This window comes from Conger conger, chromosome 5 (assembly GCF_963514075.1).
Source record: "Conger conger chromosome 5, fConCon1.1, whole genome shotgun sequence".
Lineage (NCBI taxonomy): Eukaryota > Metazoa > Chordata > Actinopteri > Anguilliformes > Congridae > Conger > Conger conger.
In genome coordinates, this window is record NC_083764.1 from 2,008,677 (window position 1) to 2,023,676 (window position 15,000).

At 46.6% G+C, this 15,000-nt stretch overlaps 2 protein-coding genes across 2 annotated transcripts in view; one reads left to right on the forward strand and one right to left on the reverse strand.

Annotated features, from left to right (window-relative positions):
• Window positions 1-692, forward strand: part of lamp5 (lysosomal associated membrane protein family member 5) — a 12,591-nt gene extending 11,899 nt beyond the window's left edge. The window contains exon 6 of the mRNA XM_061243793.1: window positions 66-692. Coding sequence (XP_061099777.1) covers window positions 66-241 — 176 coding nt within the window. The 3' untranslated portion in view covers window positions 242-692. The remainder of the gene's footprint in view (window positions 1-65) is intronic.
• A 6,013-nt stretch (window positions 693-6,705) lies between these two features.
• Window positions 6,706-15,000, reverse strand: part of pak5 (p21 protein (Cdc42/Rac)-activated kinase 5) — a 64,060-nt gene continuing 55,765 nt past the window's right edge. Inside the window, exons 6-9 of the mRNA XM_061242159.1 lie at window positions 13,118-13,244; window positions 10,810-10,935; window positions 10,066-10,200; window positions 6,706-8,932 (exon numbers count right to left, since the gene is read on the reverse strand). Coding sequence (XP_061098143.1) covers window positions 8,777-8,932; window positions 10,066-10,200; window positions 10,810-10,935; window positions 13,118-13,244 — 544 coding nt within the window. The 3' untranslated portion in view covers window positions 6,706-8,776. The remainder of the gene's footprint in view (window positions 8,933-10,065; window positions 10,201-10,809; window positions 10,936-13,117; window positions 13,245-15,000) is intronic.

Here is a 15,000-nt window from a genome sequence, read left to right on the forward strand (position 1 = left end):
CCCTCCCTCCCTCTCTCTCTCTCCCTCCCTCCCTCCCTCCCTCCCTCTCTCTCTCTCTCTCTCAGTGTATAAGTGCATCACAGACCAGCGGGAGCAGCTGGAGGAGATGCTGCCCCTGATCCTGGGCATCATTCTGGGGGTCATCATCGTCATCACACTCTCCGTGTACCACGTGCACCTCAAAATGACCGCCCAGCAGCCCCAGCTGCCCCGCGACCGCTCACTCTACAAGAACATGTGAGAGAGAGCTGCTCCTCCCAGTGCTGCTCCTCCCAGAGCTGCTCCTCCCAGTGCTGCTCCTCCCAGTGCTGCTCATCCCAGTGCTGCTCATCCCAGTGCTGCTCCCCAACCGCATCATCCAACCACTATACGGCATGAGCCCAAACCACACTATAACACAAGCCCAAACCACACTACAACACAAGCCCAAACCACACTACAACACAAGCCCAAACCACACTACAACACAAGCCCAAACCACACTACAACACAAGCCCAAACCACACTATAACACAAGCCCAAACCACACTATAACACAAGCCCAAACCATGCTACAACACAAGCCCAAACCACACTATAACACAAGCCCAAACCACACTACAACACAAGCCCAAACCACACTATAACACAAGCCCAAACCACACTACAACACAAGCCCAAACCACACTATAACAAAGCCCAAACCACACTATAACACAAGCCCAAACCACACTACAACACAAGCCCAAACCACACTATAACACAAGCCCAAACCACACTACAACACAAGCCCAAACCACACTATAACACAAGCCCAAACCACACTACAACACAAGCCCAAACCATGCTACAACACAAGCCCAAACCACACTACAACACAAGCCCAAACCACACTACAACACAAGCCCAAACCACACTACAACACAAGCCCAAACCATGCTACAACACAAGCCCAAACCACACTACAACACAAGCCCAAACCACACTACAACACAAGCCCAAACCACACTACAACACAAGCCCAAACCACACTACAACACAAGCCCAAACCACACTACAACACAAGCCCAAACCATGCTACAACACAAGCCCAAACCATGCTACAACACAAGCCAAAACCACACTACAACACAAGCCCAAACCACACTACAACACAAGCCCAAACCACGCTACAACACAAGCCCAAACCACACTACAACACAAGCCCAAACCACACTACAACACAAGCCCAAACCACACTACAACACAAGCCAAAACCACACTACAACACAAGCCCAAACCACACTACAACACAAGCCCAAACCACACTACAACACAAGCCAAAACCACACTACAAAACAAGCCCAAACCACGCCCGAACCACACTACAACACAAGACCAAACCACACTACAACACAAGCCCAACCCACACTACAACACAAGCCAAAACCACACTACAACACAAGCCCAAACCACACTACAACACAAGCCCAAACCATGCTACAACACAAGCCCAAACCACACTACAACACAAGACCAAACCGCACTACAACACAAGCCCAAACCACACTATAACACAAGCCCAAACCACACTACAACACAAGCCCAAACCACACTATAACACAAGCCCAAACCACACTACAACACAAGCCCAAACCATGCTACAACACAAGCCCAAACCACACTACAACACAAGCCCAAACCACACTACAACACAAGCCCAAACCACACTACAACACAAGCCCAAACCATGCTACAACACAAGCCCAAACCACACTACAACACAAGCCCAAACCACACTACAACACAAGCCCAAACCACACTACAACACAAGCCCAAACCACACTACAACACAAGCCCAAACCACACTACAACACAAGCCCAAACCACACTACAACACAAGCCCAAACCATGCTACAACACAAGCCCAAACCACGCTACAACACAAGCCAAAACCACACTACAACACAAGCCCAAACCACACTACAACACAAGCCCAAACCACGCTACAACACAAGCCCAAACCACACTACAACACAAGCCCAAACCACACTACAACACAAGCCCAAACCACACTACAACACAAGCCAAAACCACACTACAACACAAGCCCAAACCACACTACAACACAAGCCAAAACCACACTACAACACAAGCCCAAACCACGCCCGAACCACACTACAACACAAGACCAAACCACACTACAACACAAGCCCAACCCACACTACAACACAAGCCAAAACCACACTACAACACAAGCCCAAACCACACTACAACACAAGCCCAAACCAGACTACAACACAAGCCAAAACCACACTACAACACAAGACCAAACCACACTACAACACAAGACCAAACCACACTACAACACAAGCCCAAACCACACTACAACACAGGCCCAAACCACGCCCAAACCACACTACAACACAAGACCAAACCACACTACAACACAAGCCCAAACCAGACTACAACACAAGCCCAAACCATGCTACAACACAAGCCCAAACCATGCTACAACACAAGACCAAACCACACTACAACACAAGCCCAAACCATACTACAACACAAGCCCAAACCACACTACAACACAAGCCCAAACCATGCTACAACACAAGCCCAAACCACACTACAACACAAGACCAAACCACACTACAACACAAGCCTAACCCCCAATACAGCCCCTAACCCTTCCATGGCCTTTGGTGTAATCCTGAACTACAGTCGCAAACCCTTTTACATTCCCTATATAACAATCATACATTCCTCAACACTAGTATTTCCCAGTCCCTTTCACATTTCCCAACATTCCAATATCCATTTAACATTCCCTAACGAAAATTTCCAAATCCCTTTTACATTTCCCAACACTCTGACATTCCCAAATCCATTTGAGGTTCCCTAAAACTAAACTAAAATTGCCAAATCATTTTACATTCCCTAAAACTCATACATTCCCAAATCCCTTTAAATTCCCTAACATTCACACATTCCCAAATCCCTTTGAAATTCTTTAACACACATTTCCAAATGCATTTGACATTCCCAAACACCATCCAGTCACCCATTCCCGAATCCCTTCCGAAGGCCCTCGGCAGTCCCAGTCATACGTCTCGTGCTCCCTTATTTCCCAAGCCTGCAGTTTTGAGGTGTTTTATTGATTATCTTTGTTTTTATCTGTAAAATGAGCTGCAAAATGAAAAATATCAGATGTAAAGCCTCCGCTGTCTCAGTGCACTGGAGCCTCTGAGCGCTGAGAGTGTCTGTGAGTGTCTGTGAGTGTCTGTGGAGCGCTGAGAGTGTCTGTGAGTGTCTGTGAGTGTCGGTGAGTGTCTGTGAGTGTCTGTGAGCGTCTGTGAGTGTCTGTGGAGCGCTGTGAGTGTCTGTGGAGCGCTGAGAGTGTCTGTGAGTGTCTGTGAGTGTCTGTGGAGCGCTGAGAGTGTCTGTGAGTGTCTGTGGAGCACTGTGAGTGTCTGTGAGTGTCTGTGGAGCGCTGAGAGTGTCTGTGAGTGTCTGTGGAGCGCTGAGAGTGTCTGTGAGTGTCTGTGGAGCGCTGAGAGTGTCTGTGAGTGTCTGTGGAGCGCTGTGAGTGTCTGTGAGTGTCTGTGGAGCGCTGGGAGTGTCTGTGAGTGTCTGTGGAGCGCTGAGAGTGTCTGTGGAATGTCTGTGAGTGTCTGTGAGTGTCTGTGGAGCGCTGGGAGTGTCTGTGAGTGTCTGTGGAGCGCTGAGAGTGTCTGTGAGTGTCTGTGGAGCGCTGAGAGTGTCTGTGGAATGTCTGTGAGTGTCTGTGAGTGTCTGTGGAGCGCTGGGAGTGTCTGTGAGTGTCTGTGGAGCGCTGAGAGTGTCTGTGAGTGTCTGTGGAGCGCTGAGAGTGTCTGTGAGTGTCTGTGGAGCGCTGAGAGTGTCTGTGAGTGTCTGTGAGTGTCTGTGGAGCGCTGAGAGTGTCTGTGGAGTGTCTGTGGAGCGCTGAGAGTGTCTGTGAGTGTCTGTGAGTGTCTGTGGAGCGCTGAGAGTGTCTGTGAGTGGATGTGGACGGTGTTGTGTGGCGTCTCAGAGCCCGGACTGAAGACTCACTCCAGTGCAGCACAGTCACCTGTGTCTCACCTGTGTCTCACCTGTGTCTCACCTGTCTCACCTGTCTGTATTCCAGACAATCTGTTCCTTTCGCCATCTTTAAAGAATATTATTAAAAAAGGTTATTTTATTTGAATGTATAAATCTGTAACATGTCTAAATAAATTTATGAAGATAAAGGGAAATAAAAATGTATGCATTTGAAAGATTCTGAGAAGACAGAGTTTAAGACAATAAATGTCTTAATTTATTGCTTACAAGAGAGAAGTACATCAATGTGCAATTTTAAGTACAATATTTTAAGAATTACTATGCATAAGAAAAAAAGAGTAAAAGAATGATTAATAATGACTTAAATGTGTGGAATTCTGTTAATGAAAATAAATCATTCAACATTTTCTTGGCTGTAGATCTTTCCTGGCTTTATATTCTGTGTTTTAACACATTTCACAATTCGTAGAAAATGTATACCTCATAACACCCAATATATGGTCATGCAGCAACAGCAGAAAATTGTACAAAGTGTGACACTACATTTTCAGACGTTTCATATGTATCACTTATTCTTTATATATTAAAATTGCATTTTGGGAGTGTTTTCCAACATTTACTTTGCTCTCATAATGGAAAATATTTGTCATGGTCACCTACACTATTATAAAATGAAGAATTGCCTGTCAGTCAAAAAAAACTTAAAAAAAAAAACTATTTATTGTCATCTGAGAAATGTATCGGGCGGCTATTGTTTAAAATGAAGTATTTTCAACGCTTTTTGCAACAAAACCAGAGGCGAGAAACACAGTTCAGCGATCAATACGCCCTGAACCCGAGAGAAATCGATACCTGAATTATGACCGGTTTCCGGGGGAACGGCGGAGATGGGTATTGATCTGGCCGTTTGCCCCGCGCCCCCTGTCCCTGTAAGAATGAGAAAAGTCTAATTGAAAATAAACGAGTGCACGATTTCAGGGCATCCAAACACGCCTCTCGATTTGGGGAAAATCGGAGAGAGAAAGAGGCACTTATGAGAATCTAAGGCTGGACTGACCTTTTAAAACAGCGCGTATACTTCAACACTCACTGAACCAATACGCAACCGTACTTTCAGAATACACCTGTTGTTATTGTCTTCGCAAAAACTCCAGACGGAACGGGGCTGGAATTCAGCGAACATGAAGTATGACATTTCAAAATATCAATCTGCGGTTCATCCCGTAATTATGTGATTTACTACCGACTCTACTGAACGCCACTCATAATATGTCTGATACAACAAATAATGGAACTGCTTCACTTTGCTTTAAAAAAAAAAGAATTCAGCTCCGGTTGCGTCCAATACACAGGCCTACCGTTTCTTATAGCCTTCTTCTCTTCCGTAAGCGGCCTAAACCGACGTTAGGCAAGTCAGGCAAAACCAAAAATGTGGAAAAACGAACCTTTACTCGACACTAGCTTCAACGTCTAGTCAATTATATTAATCAACTGGGTTATTTGGCCAGTATTTAAAAGTTATTAAAGCCAATATTTGTAGTCTGTGAAAATCCGTTGTGAGGACTGAGGCGCTAACTTGTGGGCACCATGACATCATAGAAAGTGTTTTATTTTCTATAAATATTAAATATTTTGAAACATAGAAATTCAATGGGCCCCAGATAATTTGTTAGGTTAATATTTTCACATTAGTTATACCCATTTAGTTGGCCATTCAAAGACATAATTTACCGTTCCCATTTTTCAGTCTGCCCAACATTTCAAAATGGTTCCTGATGTATTGAATGTGGCTAAACCCACAGCCAGGCCCTGTCCAATGTATGTATGTAAAGCCTCACCACATGCTAATGACGGACACATGCCATGTGCTATACAAATAACTGTCTTTAATCATCATGGAGAGGAGACCACAAACTAACAGCAACGATGGCCATCCGGCATCCAAACTGGAACTGGATCAGTGGCCTGTTCCACAAAGCAGGATTACTGAGTTAGCTGGATAACTGCACTGAGTAAAACCCTCAGAACAGGATTACTGAGTTAGCTGGATAACTGGACTGAGTAAAACTAAGACCCTGCTCAAATCTGGAACATGGACTGAAGTATAAAGAGCTGTTCCAGGTATTACTCAGTGCAGTTATCCAGCTAACTCAGTAATCCTGCTTTGTGAAACTAGCCCAGCTAACTCAGTACTCCTGCTATGTGAAACAGGGCCCAGGACCTTGCCATTGGAACTTTGATGTTGATATTTTTCCTCACATTAACAGAGATAATGCCATTCAAATCACCCTCATACAGGCCTTAAAGGTGTAAAATATAACAGCCAATTCATATACAGCAACTGTATTCCAGGCGACAGAAGCTGCTGTTTTTTAAGAAGAGTTATGGCAAAAGAAACACCGGAATACTGTGGAAAAACACTGAAGCTCATAAATACTGTGGAAAAACACTGAAGCTCATAAATACTGTGGGTAAACACTGAAGCTCATAAATACTGTGGGTAAACACTGAAGCTTAAGGGTTGCAACTGCCATTGTGGAAATATGGACACGTGTCTGAATTTTCTCTGAAAAAAACAATATTCATGATATATTTAATTAACTTTTTCTTTAAAGGGGGCATTTATACTGAAATGTAGCACTTATTTTTGGAGAGGTAGAGCAGACAAAATAGACATACTACAGCTTTCTGTGTTTTTGTTATTTAATTTAAAACCAGCTTAACTTATAACAAACATGCAGTTTCACTCTACAAGCAACACCACGGTTAAGTATTAGCCATTCAAGTTTGAACATTCATCAATGTTTTAAACAGCAGCAAACGTGTTCATATTTACAGAAACACACTGAATGAGAAGTTCAGATTATACCAAACCTGGGGTGGGGTGGGTTTTGCCTAACAGTAAGTGATCGGTTAGAATTAAGATCCGACAAGTAATCATTTTGGTTACATAACTATAAAGTCTACAGTAGTAGGTTTAAAATGATTTATGAATGAATGGACCATACATAGAAACATGATCGCCATTTTCTTTTCTAAAACGCGTTTATTTAAGTATTGCTAAATGTGGTTGACGGCATTGGCTTTAATTTCGCATTTACACACAGTAAGGGGAACGACTGGGTCCAACTGAACTCTGAACCCCCTGCTCACAGGGACTGGCAAGCTTCTTCCCCCAAAGTCTTTGATACTACTGAGTCTAAATTAAGAAAATGTCTTAACAACAGAGGAATATTGCTCAGGTGACATAATCCCCACATCACGTCCTGCTGATATTTAGAAAAAAATAAAATAAAAAAACTACACTACTGAAAAATAAATTTTCAATTCAAAAAATAAATAATACTTTAAACAGTATATAAAATTCTTCCTTGAACCTCTCCCCCCTCCCCCACAATTGCCCTGAAATTCTGTCTATAAATGTCACGGAGTGATAATAAATATATTCTAGTTGTTTTTGGTAACAGGTAAGGGTTGGTTTATTTAGCATCTCTTCACTTTTCAATCAAAAAATGGATATAAATAGTAGGAAAGATCTTTGCGGAAACTCTCATAATTATACTTAATAATTATATTTAACACTGCCCATATCACAATGGTTACATCACAACAAAAATACTGATTATCAAAACTGTACAGGAAATTACAGTTGATCTAAAATACATTACATTGTTAGTGTTAGAAGATAAAAGTGAAAAGATTAAAGATTATAATTTTTTTTTTTTTTTTTTTTTTTTTTTTAACAACCAAAGAAATAGAGCCATTCACCCACAGGGGTTCTCTGATAGGCCCTCAGCTCCTCTGATAGGCCCTGAGTGAACAGCACCAGCCAATCACTGGGTCAGAGCTGTAACGGCCAATGATGGACTGGCCAATCAGAGGGCTGGATCTTTCTCGCTGTCCGGCAGACAATCTCTCCTTTAAAGCTCTGTTCAGTGGCTCTGTACATGGCTACACACTGCCTATAGACAGCAAGCTGCACCCAACATCCCCCTAACACACACACACACACACACACACACACACACAGTCTCACACACACACTCACACACACACTCACACAGTCTCACACACTCTCTACACACACGCACACACTCACACACACACACTCTCTACACACACACATTCACACACTCACACACACACACACACACACACACACAATCACACTCACACACAGTCTCACACACACACACACACACTCACACACACACTCACACAGTCTCACACACTCTCTACACACACGCACACACTCACACACACAATCACACTCACACACAGTCTCACACACACACACACACACTCACACAGTCTCACACACTCTCTACACACACATGCACACACTCACACACTCTCTACACACACACATTCACACACTCACACACACACACACACACACTCACACACTCTCTACACACACACTCACTCACTCACTCATTCTCTACACACACACACACACACACACACACAGTCTACACACGCACGCACATCCACACTTACACAAACACACACTCACACACACACACACACACACTCACTCACTCACTCATTCTCTATACACACACACACACACACACACACATACACAGTCTCCTGTAATTCCCTGCCCAGCGACAGCCGTTCTGGTGTCCCATGGTGCAGGACTTCACTCTCCCGTTCGTTCGGTTGTGTATTTTGGGAAACACAGGTGTTGTTCCTACGCTACGGTAAAGGTGTGAGTGTCCAGGGGGTGGGGTGGCGCCGCCCTGCTGGCTGCTCAGGGGTGGCGGTAGTGCCGCATGAGCGGGACGATGCAGGAGGGGGCGCCAGAGAGCTTCAGGAAGGGGTGCTGCAGGAGCTCTGGGGCCGCGGCCCGCTGCGAGGGCTCCCGCACCAGCATCAGGTCCAGGAAGGCCCGCAGCACGGAGGACACCTGTGAACACACATCACCTTTAACCTTTACCCTTTACACATAACCCCTACCCTTTAACCTTTACACAGGAAGGCCCGCAGCACGGAGGACACCTGTGAACACACATAACCTTTAACCTTTACCCTTTACAAATAACCCCTAACCTTTACACAGGAAGGCCCACAGCATGGAGGAGACCTGTGAATATACACATAACCTTTAACCTTTACACAGGAAGGCCCGCAGCACGGAGGACACCTGTGAACACACATCACCTTTAACCTTTACCCTTTACACATAACCCCTACCCTTTAACCTTTACACAGGAAGGCCTACAGCATGGAGGAGACTGGTGAATACACACATAACCTTTAACCTTTACCCTTTACACATAACCCCTACCCTTTAACCTTTACACAGGAAGGCCCACAGCATGGAGGAGACTGGTGAATACATACATAACCTTTAACCTTTACCCTTTACACATAACCCCTACCCTTTAACCTTTACACAGGAAGGCCCACAGCATGGAGGAGACTGGTGAATACACACATAACCTTTAACCTTTACCCTTTACACATAACCCCTACCCTTTAACCTTTACACAGGAAGGCCCACAGCATGGAGGAGACTGGTGAATACATACATAACCTTTAACCTTTACCCTTTACACATAACCCCTACCCTTTAACCTTTACACAGGAAGGCCCACAGCATGGAGGAGACTGGTGAATACACACATAACCTTTAACCTTTACCCTTTACAAATAACCCCTAACCTTTACACAGGAAGGCCCACAGCATGGAGGAGACCTGTGAATATACACATAACCTTTAACCTTTACACATAGCCCCTGACCTTTAACCTTTACACAGGAAGGCCCACAGCATGGAGGAGACCTGTGAATATACACATAACCTTTAACCTTTACACATAGCCCCTGACCTTTAACCTTTACACAGGAAGGCCCACAGCATGGAGGAGACCTGTGAATATACACATAACCTTTAACCTTTACATAGCCCCTGACCTTTAACCTTTACACAGGAAGGCCTGCAGCATGGACGAGACCTGTGGCCAAACCACACATGACCCTTAACCTTTAACCTTAAGCAGCAGTGGAGGACATGAGATCATGTGACCACGGGCTCACCTTGTGGGGCTCTTTTAACCGGGGGGGCAGGTTGTCCCGGATTCTCCTCATGGCTTGCAGGGGGGGCTCGTTAAAATAGGGGGGCTCTCCGTCGACCATCTCTATCACCATGATGCCCAGAGACCAGATATCCACCTACAAGCAGCATGGCGAGGGTTAAACCCATCAGAATAACACACTCACTGTGGGTTTGAGCCCGTAACCTTCCCTTACATACTGCACTGCACTGCACTCCAGATCAGCTCAATGAGTCAGCTCCTTCCTCAAAAGCCTCTCAGGAAAATATTTAGTCGAGAGGGGAGTTTCTCAGAGGGTAAGCAAAGTAGAGGTATGTCCCCAACATATTAATTTATGAAGGAGATATGTTTACAGCATCCTACAGTGTGAAGTGACAAGCCCTACAATGGACCTGGTGGAACATTACTGCACAATGCCTGGTCTGTTAAATTGTGCACTTTTATGGGTTGGTTGAATATGAGATTATGGAGACCTGAGTCATTGATGTTTGTGGAGGGGCTCATTCATTCAGTGTTATCGATACCTGAGAGAGACCATGACTGCTACATGACACACACTTATTCTTCATAGTCACTTGACACTGAAGTAATATCCACACACAACTGGGCTCTAGACCTGCAATGTGTGGGTGACCAATTTCCCCAAGAAATGCTGCGAAATCCCTGTGAATTGAGAAGGGCGATTATAAACACGCTGTAAACGTGTGCTGGGCCTGCGGAAGCCCACCTCAGTGCCGTACGGCAACCTGGAAATGACCTCAGGGGCCATCCAATAAGGCGTGCCGACCAGAGACTTCCTCTTCGGCACTTCCGGGGACACCTGGGCGCAGAAGCCGAAGTCGGACAGCTTAATCTGCGAGGGAAACACAGCAATCAGCCGTGAGCCGGGCGCCCATCCAGCCGCTTAAACCCCGCAGGTGGACAGCTCTCAAACAGCTGTGCTGACAGAGGCTCGCGCTGCTACAGTGTGAGCGTAAGCTCTGTTTACTAATCCCACATCCAGAGCCACGTGTCCCATCTCCCCTCTCACACACAGACCAGACAGCCACTCCACCATACCACTATATATGTATACATATCCTATACCAGCTGTAAAATCAACCTATACCAGCTGTAAAATCATCCTATACCAGCAGTAAAATGGACCTCTACCAGCTGTAAAATCATCCTATACCAGCTGTAAAATCATCCTATACCAGCGGCAAAATTGAGCTGGTCATAAAGCTGGTCTAGCTGGGTGTGTGCTGGTAACATGCCTGAGCTGGTGGCCAAAACATCCCTCACTGAAATTGATTACAGAAAATATATTTTAACAAAATATGTCATCAAGATATTGCATCTTTTCCATTAAAAATGATATTTTCTGTTTTTCTCTTTCTCTGTGATTATGATTATTAATAACACTTCACAAAATATGGGCATGTATTTATATTATTGCCTCTTTCAGATATTTAAAAAATACAAACTGTGTGATATATAATCATTATGTTGAGAATTTGTTGAGAATATATTGCAGTATATTAGACTGTAAAATGAGAATATATTGCAGTGCTATACTGTGTATACTGCATTTCAGCACTGGAGTGGTGCGTGCAGAGAGAGCAATCAGGGCGTATCTCCAGATAATAAAACCACAGAGCAGCCACACAAACAGCCTGAACACCGTTCTGCCCGCACGTTCAGTCACGATGCTGTCGCATGACTCATTCGATGAGTGTACCACCTTTTCATCCTGAAATACAGGCGTAGAAAATCCTGCTTTACAGAGGAGATGCACTGTTACAGCGAGATCCTGTTTTACAGAGGAGATGCACTGTTACAGCGAGATCCTGTTTTACAGAGGAGATGCACTGTTACAGTGAGTTCCTGTTTTACAGAGGAGATGCACTGTTACAGTGAGTTCCTCTTTTACAGAGGAGAGGCACTGTTACAGTGAGATGCACTGTTACACTGAGATCCTGTTTTATAGAGGAGATGCATTGTTACAGTGAGTTCCTGTTTTACAGAGGACATGCACTGTTACACTGAGGTCCTGTTTTATAGAGGAGATGCACTGTTACAGTGAGATCCTGTTTTAAATATGTGTTATTGCTGATGTGGTTGTTAAAACCTCCTTAGGAGAGCCACGGGATGCTTTTCTCAGTAATGACAAATACCATTGACAAGAGAATGGACCCAGTGGGTGACAGAATTACTAGAAAAACACAAAACTACTGAAACACTGTTCCCTACAGTCTACAGCAGTCTGGGAAGACATTTTAGACACTACTTTATATATTATAACTGAAGATCACCTGTGGACCCGTGTTAGACAGGATGAGAAACTGGCTAAACAGGTGCAAAGTACTGGTTGTGTGTGACAGATGTGGTTATGCACTCTTTGTGAACAGGTGAGAGTTACTGAATGCATGTGAACAGGTGTGAACAGGTGTGAACAGGTATATACAGGTGTATACAGGTGTGTATAGATGTGTGTACAGATGTGTATACAGGTGTATACAGGTATGTACAGGTGTGTACAGGTGTGTATACAGGTGTGTACAGATGTGTGTACAGGTGTGTATACAGGTGTGTACAGATGTGTATACAGGTGTGTACAGGTGTGTACAGATGTGTGTACAGGTGTATACAGGTGTGTACAGATGTGTACAGGTGTGTGTACAGGTGTGTACAGGTGTGGGAACACACTGCATGTAAACAGGTGTGTACAGGTATGTACAGGCGTATACAGGTGTGTATACAGGTGTGTACAGGTGTGTATACAGGTGTGTACAGGTGTGTATACAGGTGTATACAGGTGTGTACAGGTGTGTACAGGTGTGTATACAGGTGTGTGTACAGGTGTGTACAGGTGTGTACAGGTGTGTACAGGTGTAAACAGGTGTGTACAGATGTGTGTACAGGTGTGTACAGGTGTGTATACAGGTGTGTGTACAGGTGTGTATACAGGTGTGTACAGGTGTGTACAGGTGTGTATACAGGTGTGTACAGGTGTGTACAGGTGTAAACAGGTGTAAACAGGTACCCGCACTGACCCTGCCATCGCTGGTGAGCAGGATGGAGTCGCTCTTGATGTCTCGGTGGATCACGCCCTGTGTGTGCAGGTAGGACAGGGCCCTCAGGACAGACAGACAGACGGTGGCGATCTGCTCCTCGTTCATCCTGCAAAGGGTTATAAGCCATGATTCCAGTGTGGGCCAAGTTTCATATTCAGCAGTTAATAACACAAATCAATCGCTCCAAAAATGGCGACAGCACACAGCCCAGAGTGCCACGGAGGCTTATAAAGGCTGTAAATAAAGGGGCGAGTGGCAGAGCCGCTTAACCAGGCCGGTCTCTGTGTCACAGCAGGGGACCGGAGCGCCCAGAACAGCCCCAGGGGGCCCCGGGGAGCCTGCGGACCGGAGCGGCACGGGACAGAGTGTGAGCCTGAACACGTCAACACCGCCCCTCAACACCTCAACACCGCCCCTCAGCACGTCAACACCGCCCCTCAACACCTCAACACCGCCCCTCAACACCTCAACACCGCCCCTCAACACCTCAACACCGCCCCTCAACACCGCACCTCAACACGCCAACACCGCCCCTCAACACCTCAACACCGCCCCTCAACACCTCAACACCGCCCCTCAACACCTCAACACCGCCCCTCAACACGCCAACACCGCCCCTCAACACCTCAACACCGCCCCTCAACACCGCACCTCAACACGCCAACACCGCCCCTCAACACCGCCCCTCAACACCTCAACACCTCAACACCGCCCCTCAACACGTCAACACCGCCCCTCAACACCTCAACACCTCAACACCGCCCCTCAACACGTCAACACCGCCCCTCAACACCTCAACACCGCCCCTCAACACGTCAACACCGCCCCTCAACACCGCAACACCGCCCCTCAACACCGCCCCTCAACACGTCAACACCGCCCCTCAACACCTGAACACCGCCCCTCAACACCTCAACACCGCCCCTCAACACATGAACACCGCCCCTCAACACCGCACCTCAACACGCCAACACCGCCCCTCAACACCTCAACACCGCCCCTCAACACCTCAACACCGCCCCTCAACACGTCAACACCGCCCCTCAACACCGCCCCTCAACACGCCAACACCGCCCCTCAACACCTCAACACCGCCCCTCAACACGTCAACACCGCCCCTCAACACCGCCCCTCAACACGTCAACACCGCCCCTCAACAAAGCAACACCGCCCCTCAACACCGCCCCTCAACATGTCAACACCGCCCCTCAACACCTGAACACCGCCCCTCAACACCTCAACACCGCCCCTCAACACATCAACACCGCCCCTCAACACCGCACCTCAACACGCCAACACCGCCCCTCAACACCTCAACACCGCCCCTCAACACGTCAACACCGCCCCTCAACACCGCCCCTCAACACGCCAACACCGCCCCTCAACACCTCAACACCTCAACACTGCCCCTCAACACGTCAACACCGCCCCTCAACACCGCCCCTCAACACGTCAACACCGCCCCTCAACACCTCAACACCGCCCCTCAACACCTCAACACCGCCCCTCAACACGTCAACACCGCCCCTCAACACCTGAACACCGCCCCTCAACGCATCAACACCGCCCCTCAACACCGCCCCTCAACACCTCAACACCGCCCCTCAACACCTCAACACCGCCCCTTAACACCTCAACACCGCCCCTCAACACGTCAATACCGCCCCTCAACACCTCAACACCGCCCCTCAACACCGCACCTCAACACGCTAACACCGCCCCTCAACACCTCAACACCGCCCCTCAACACCTCAACACCGCCCCTCAACACCTCAACACCGCCCCTCAACACCGCCCGGCCCCGGCCATGCGCTCTGCTATTCTCTTGGAAAATAAGATTATTCAGAAGAAAAAACAGCTTG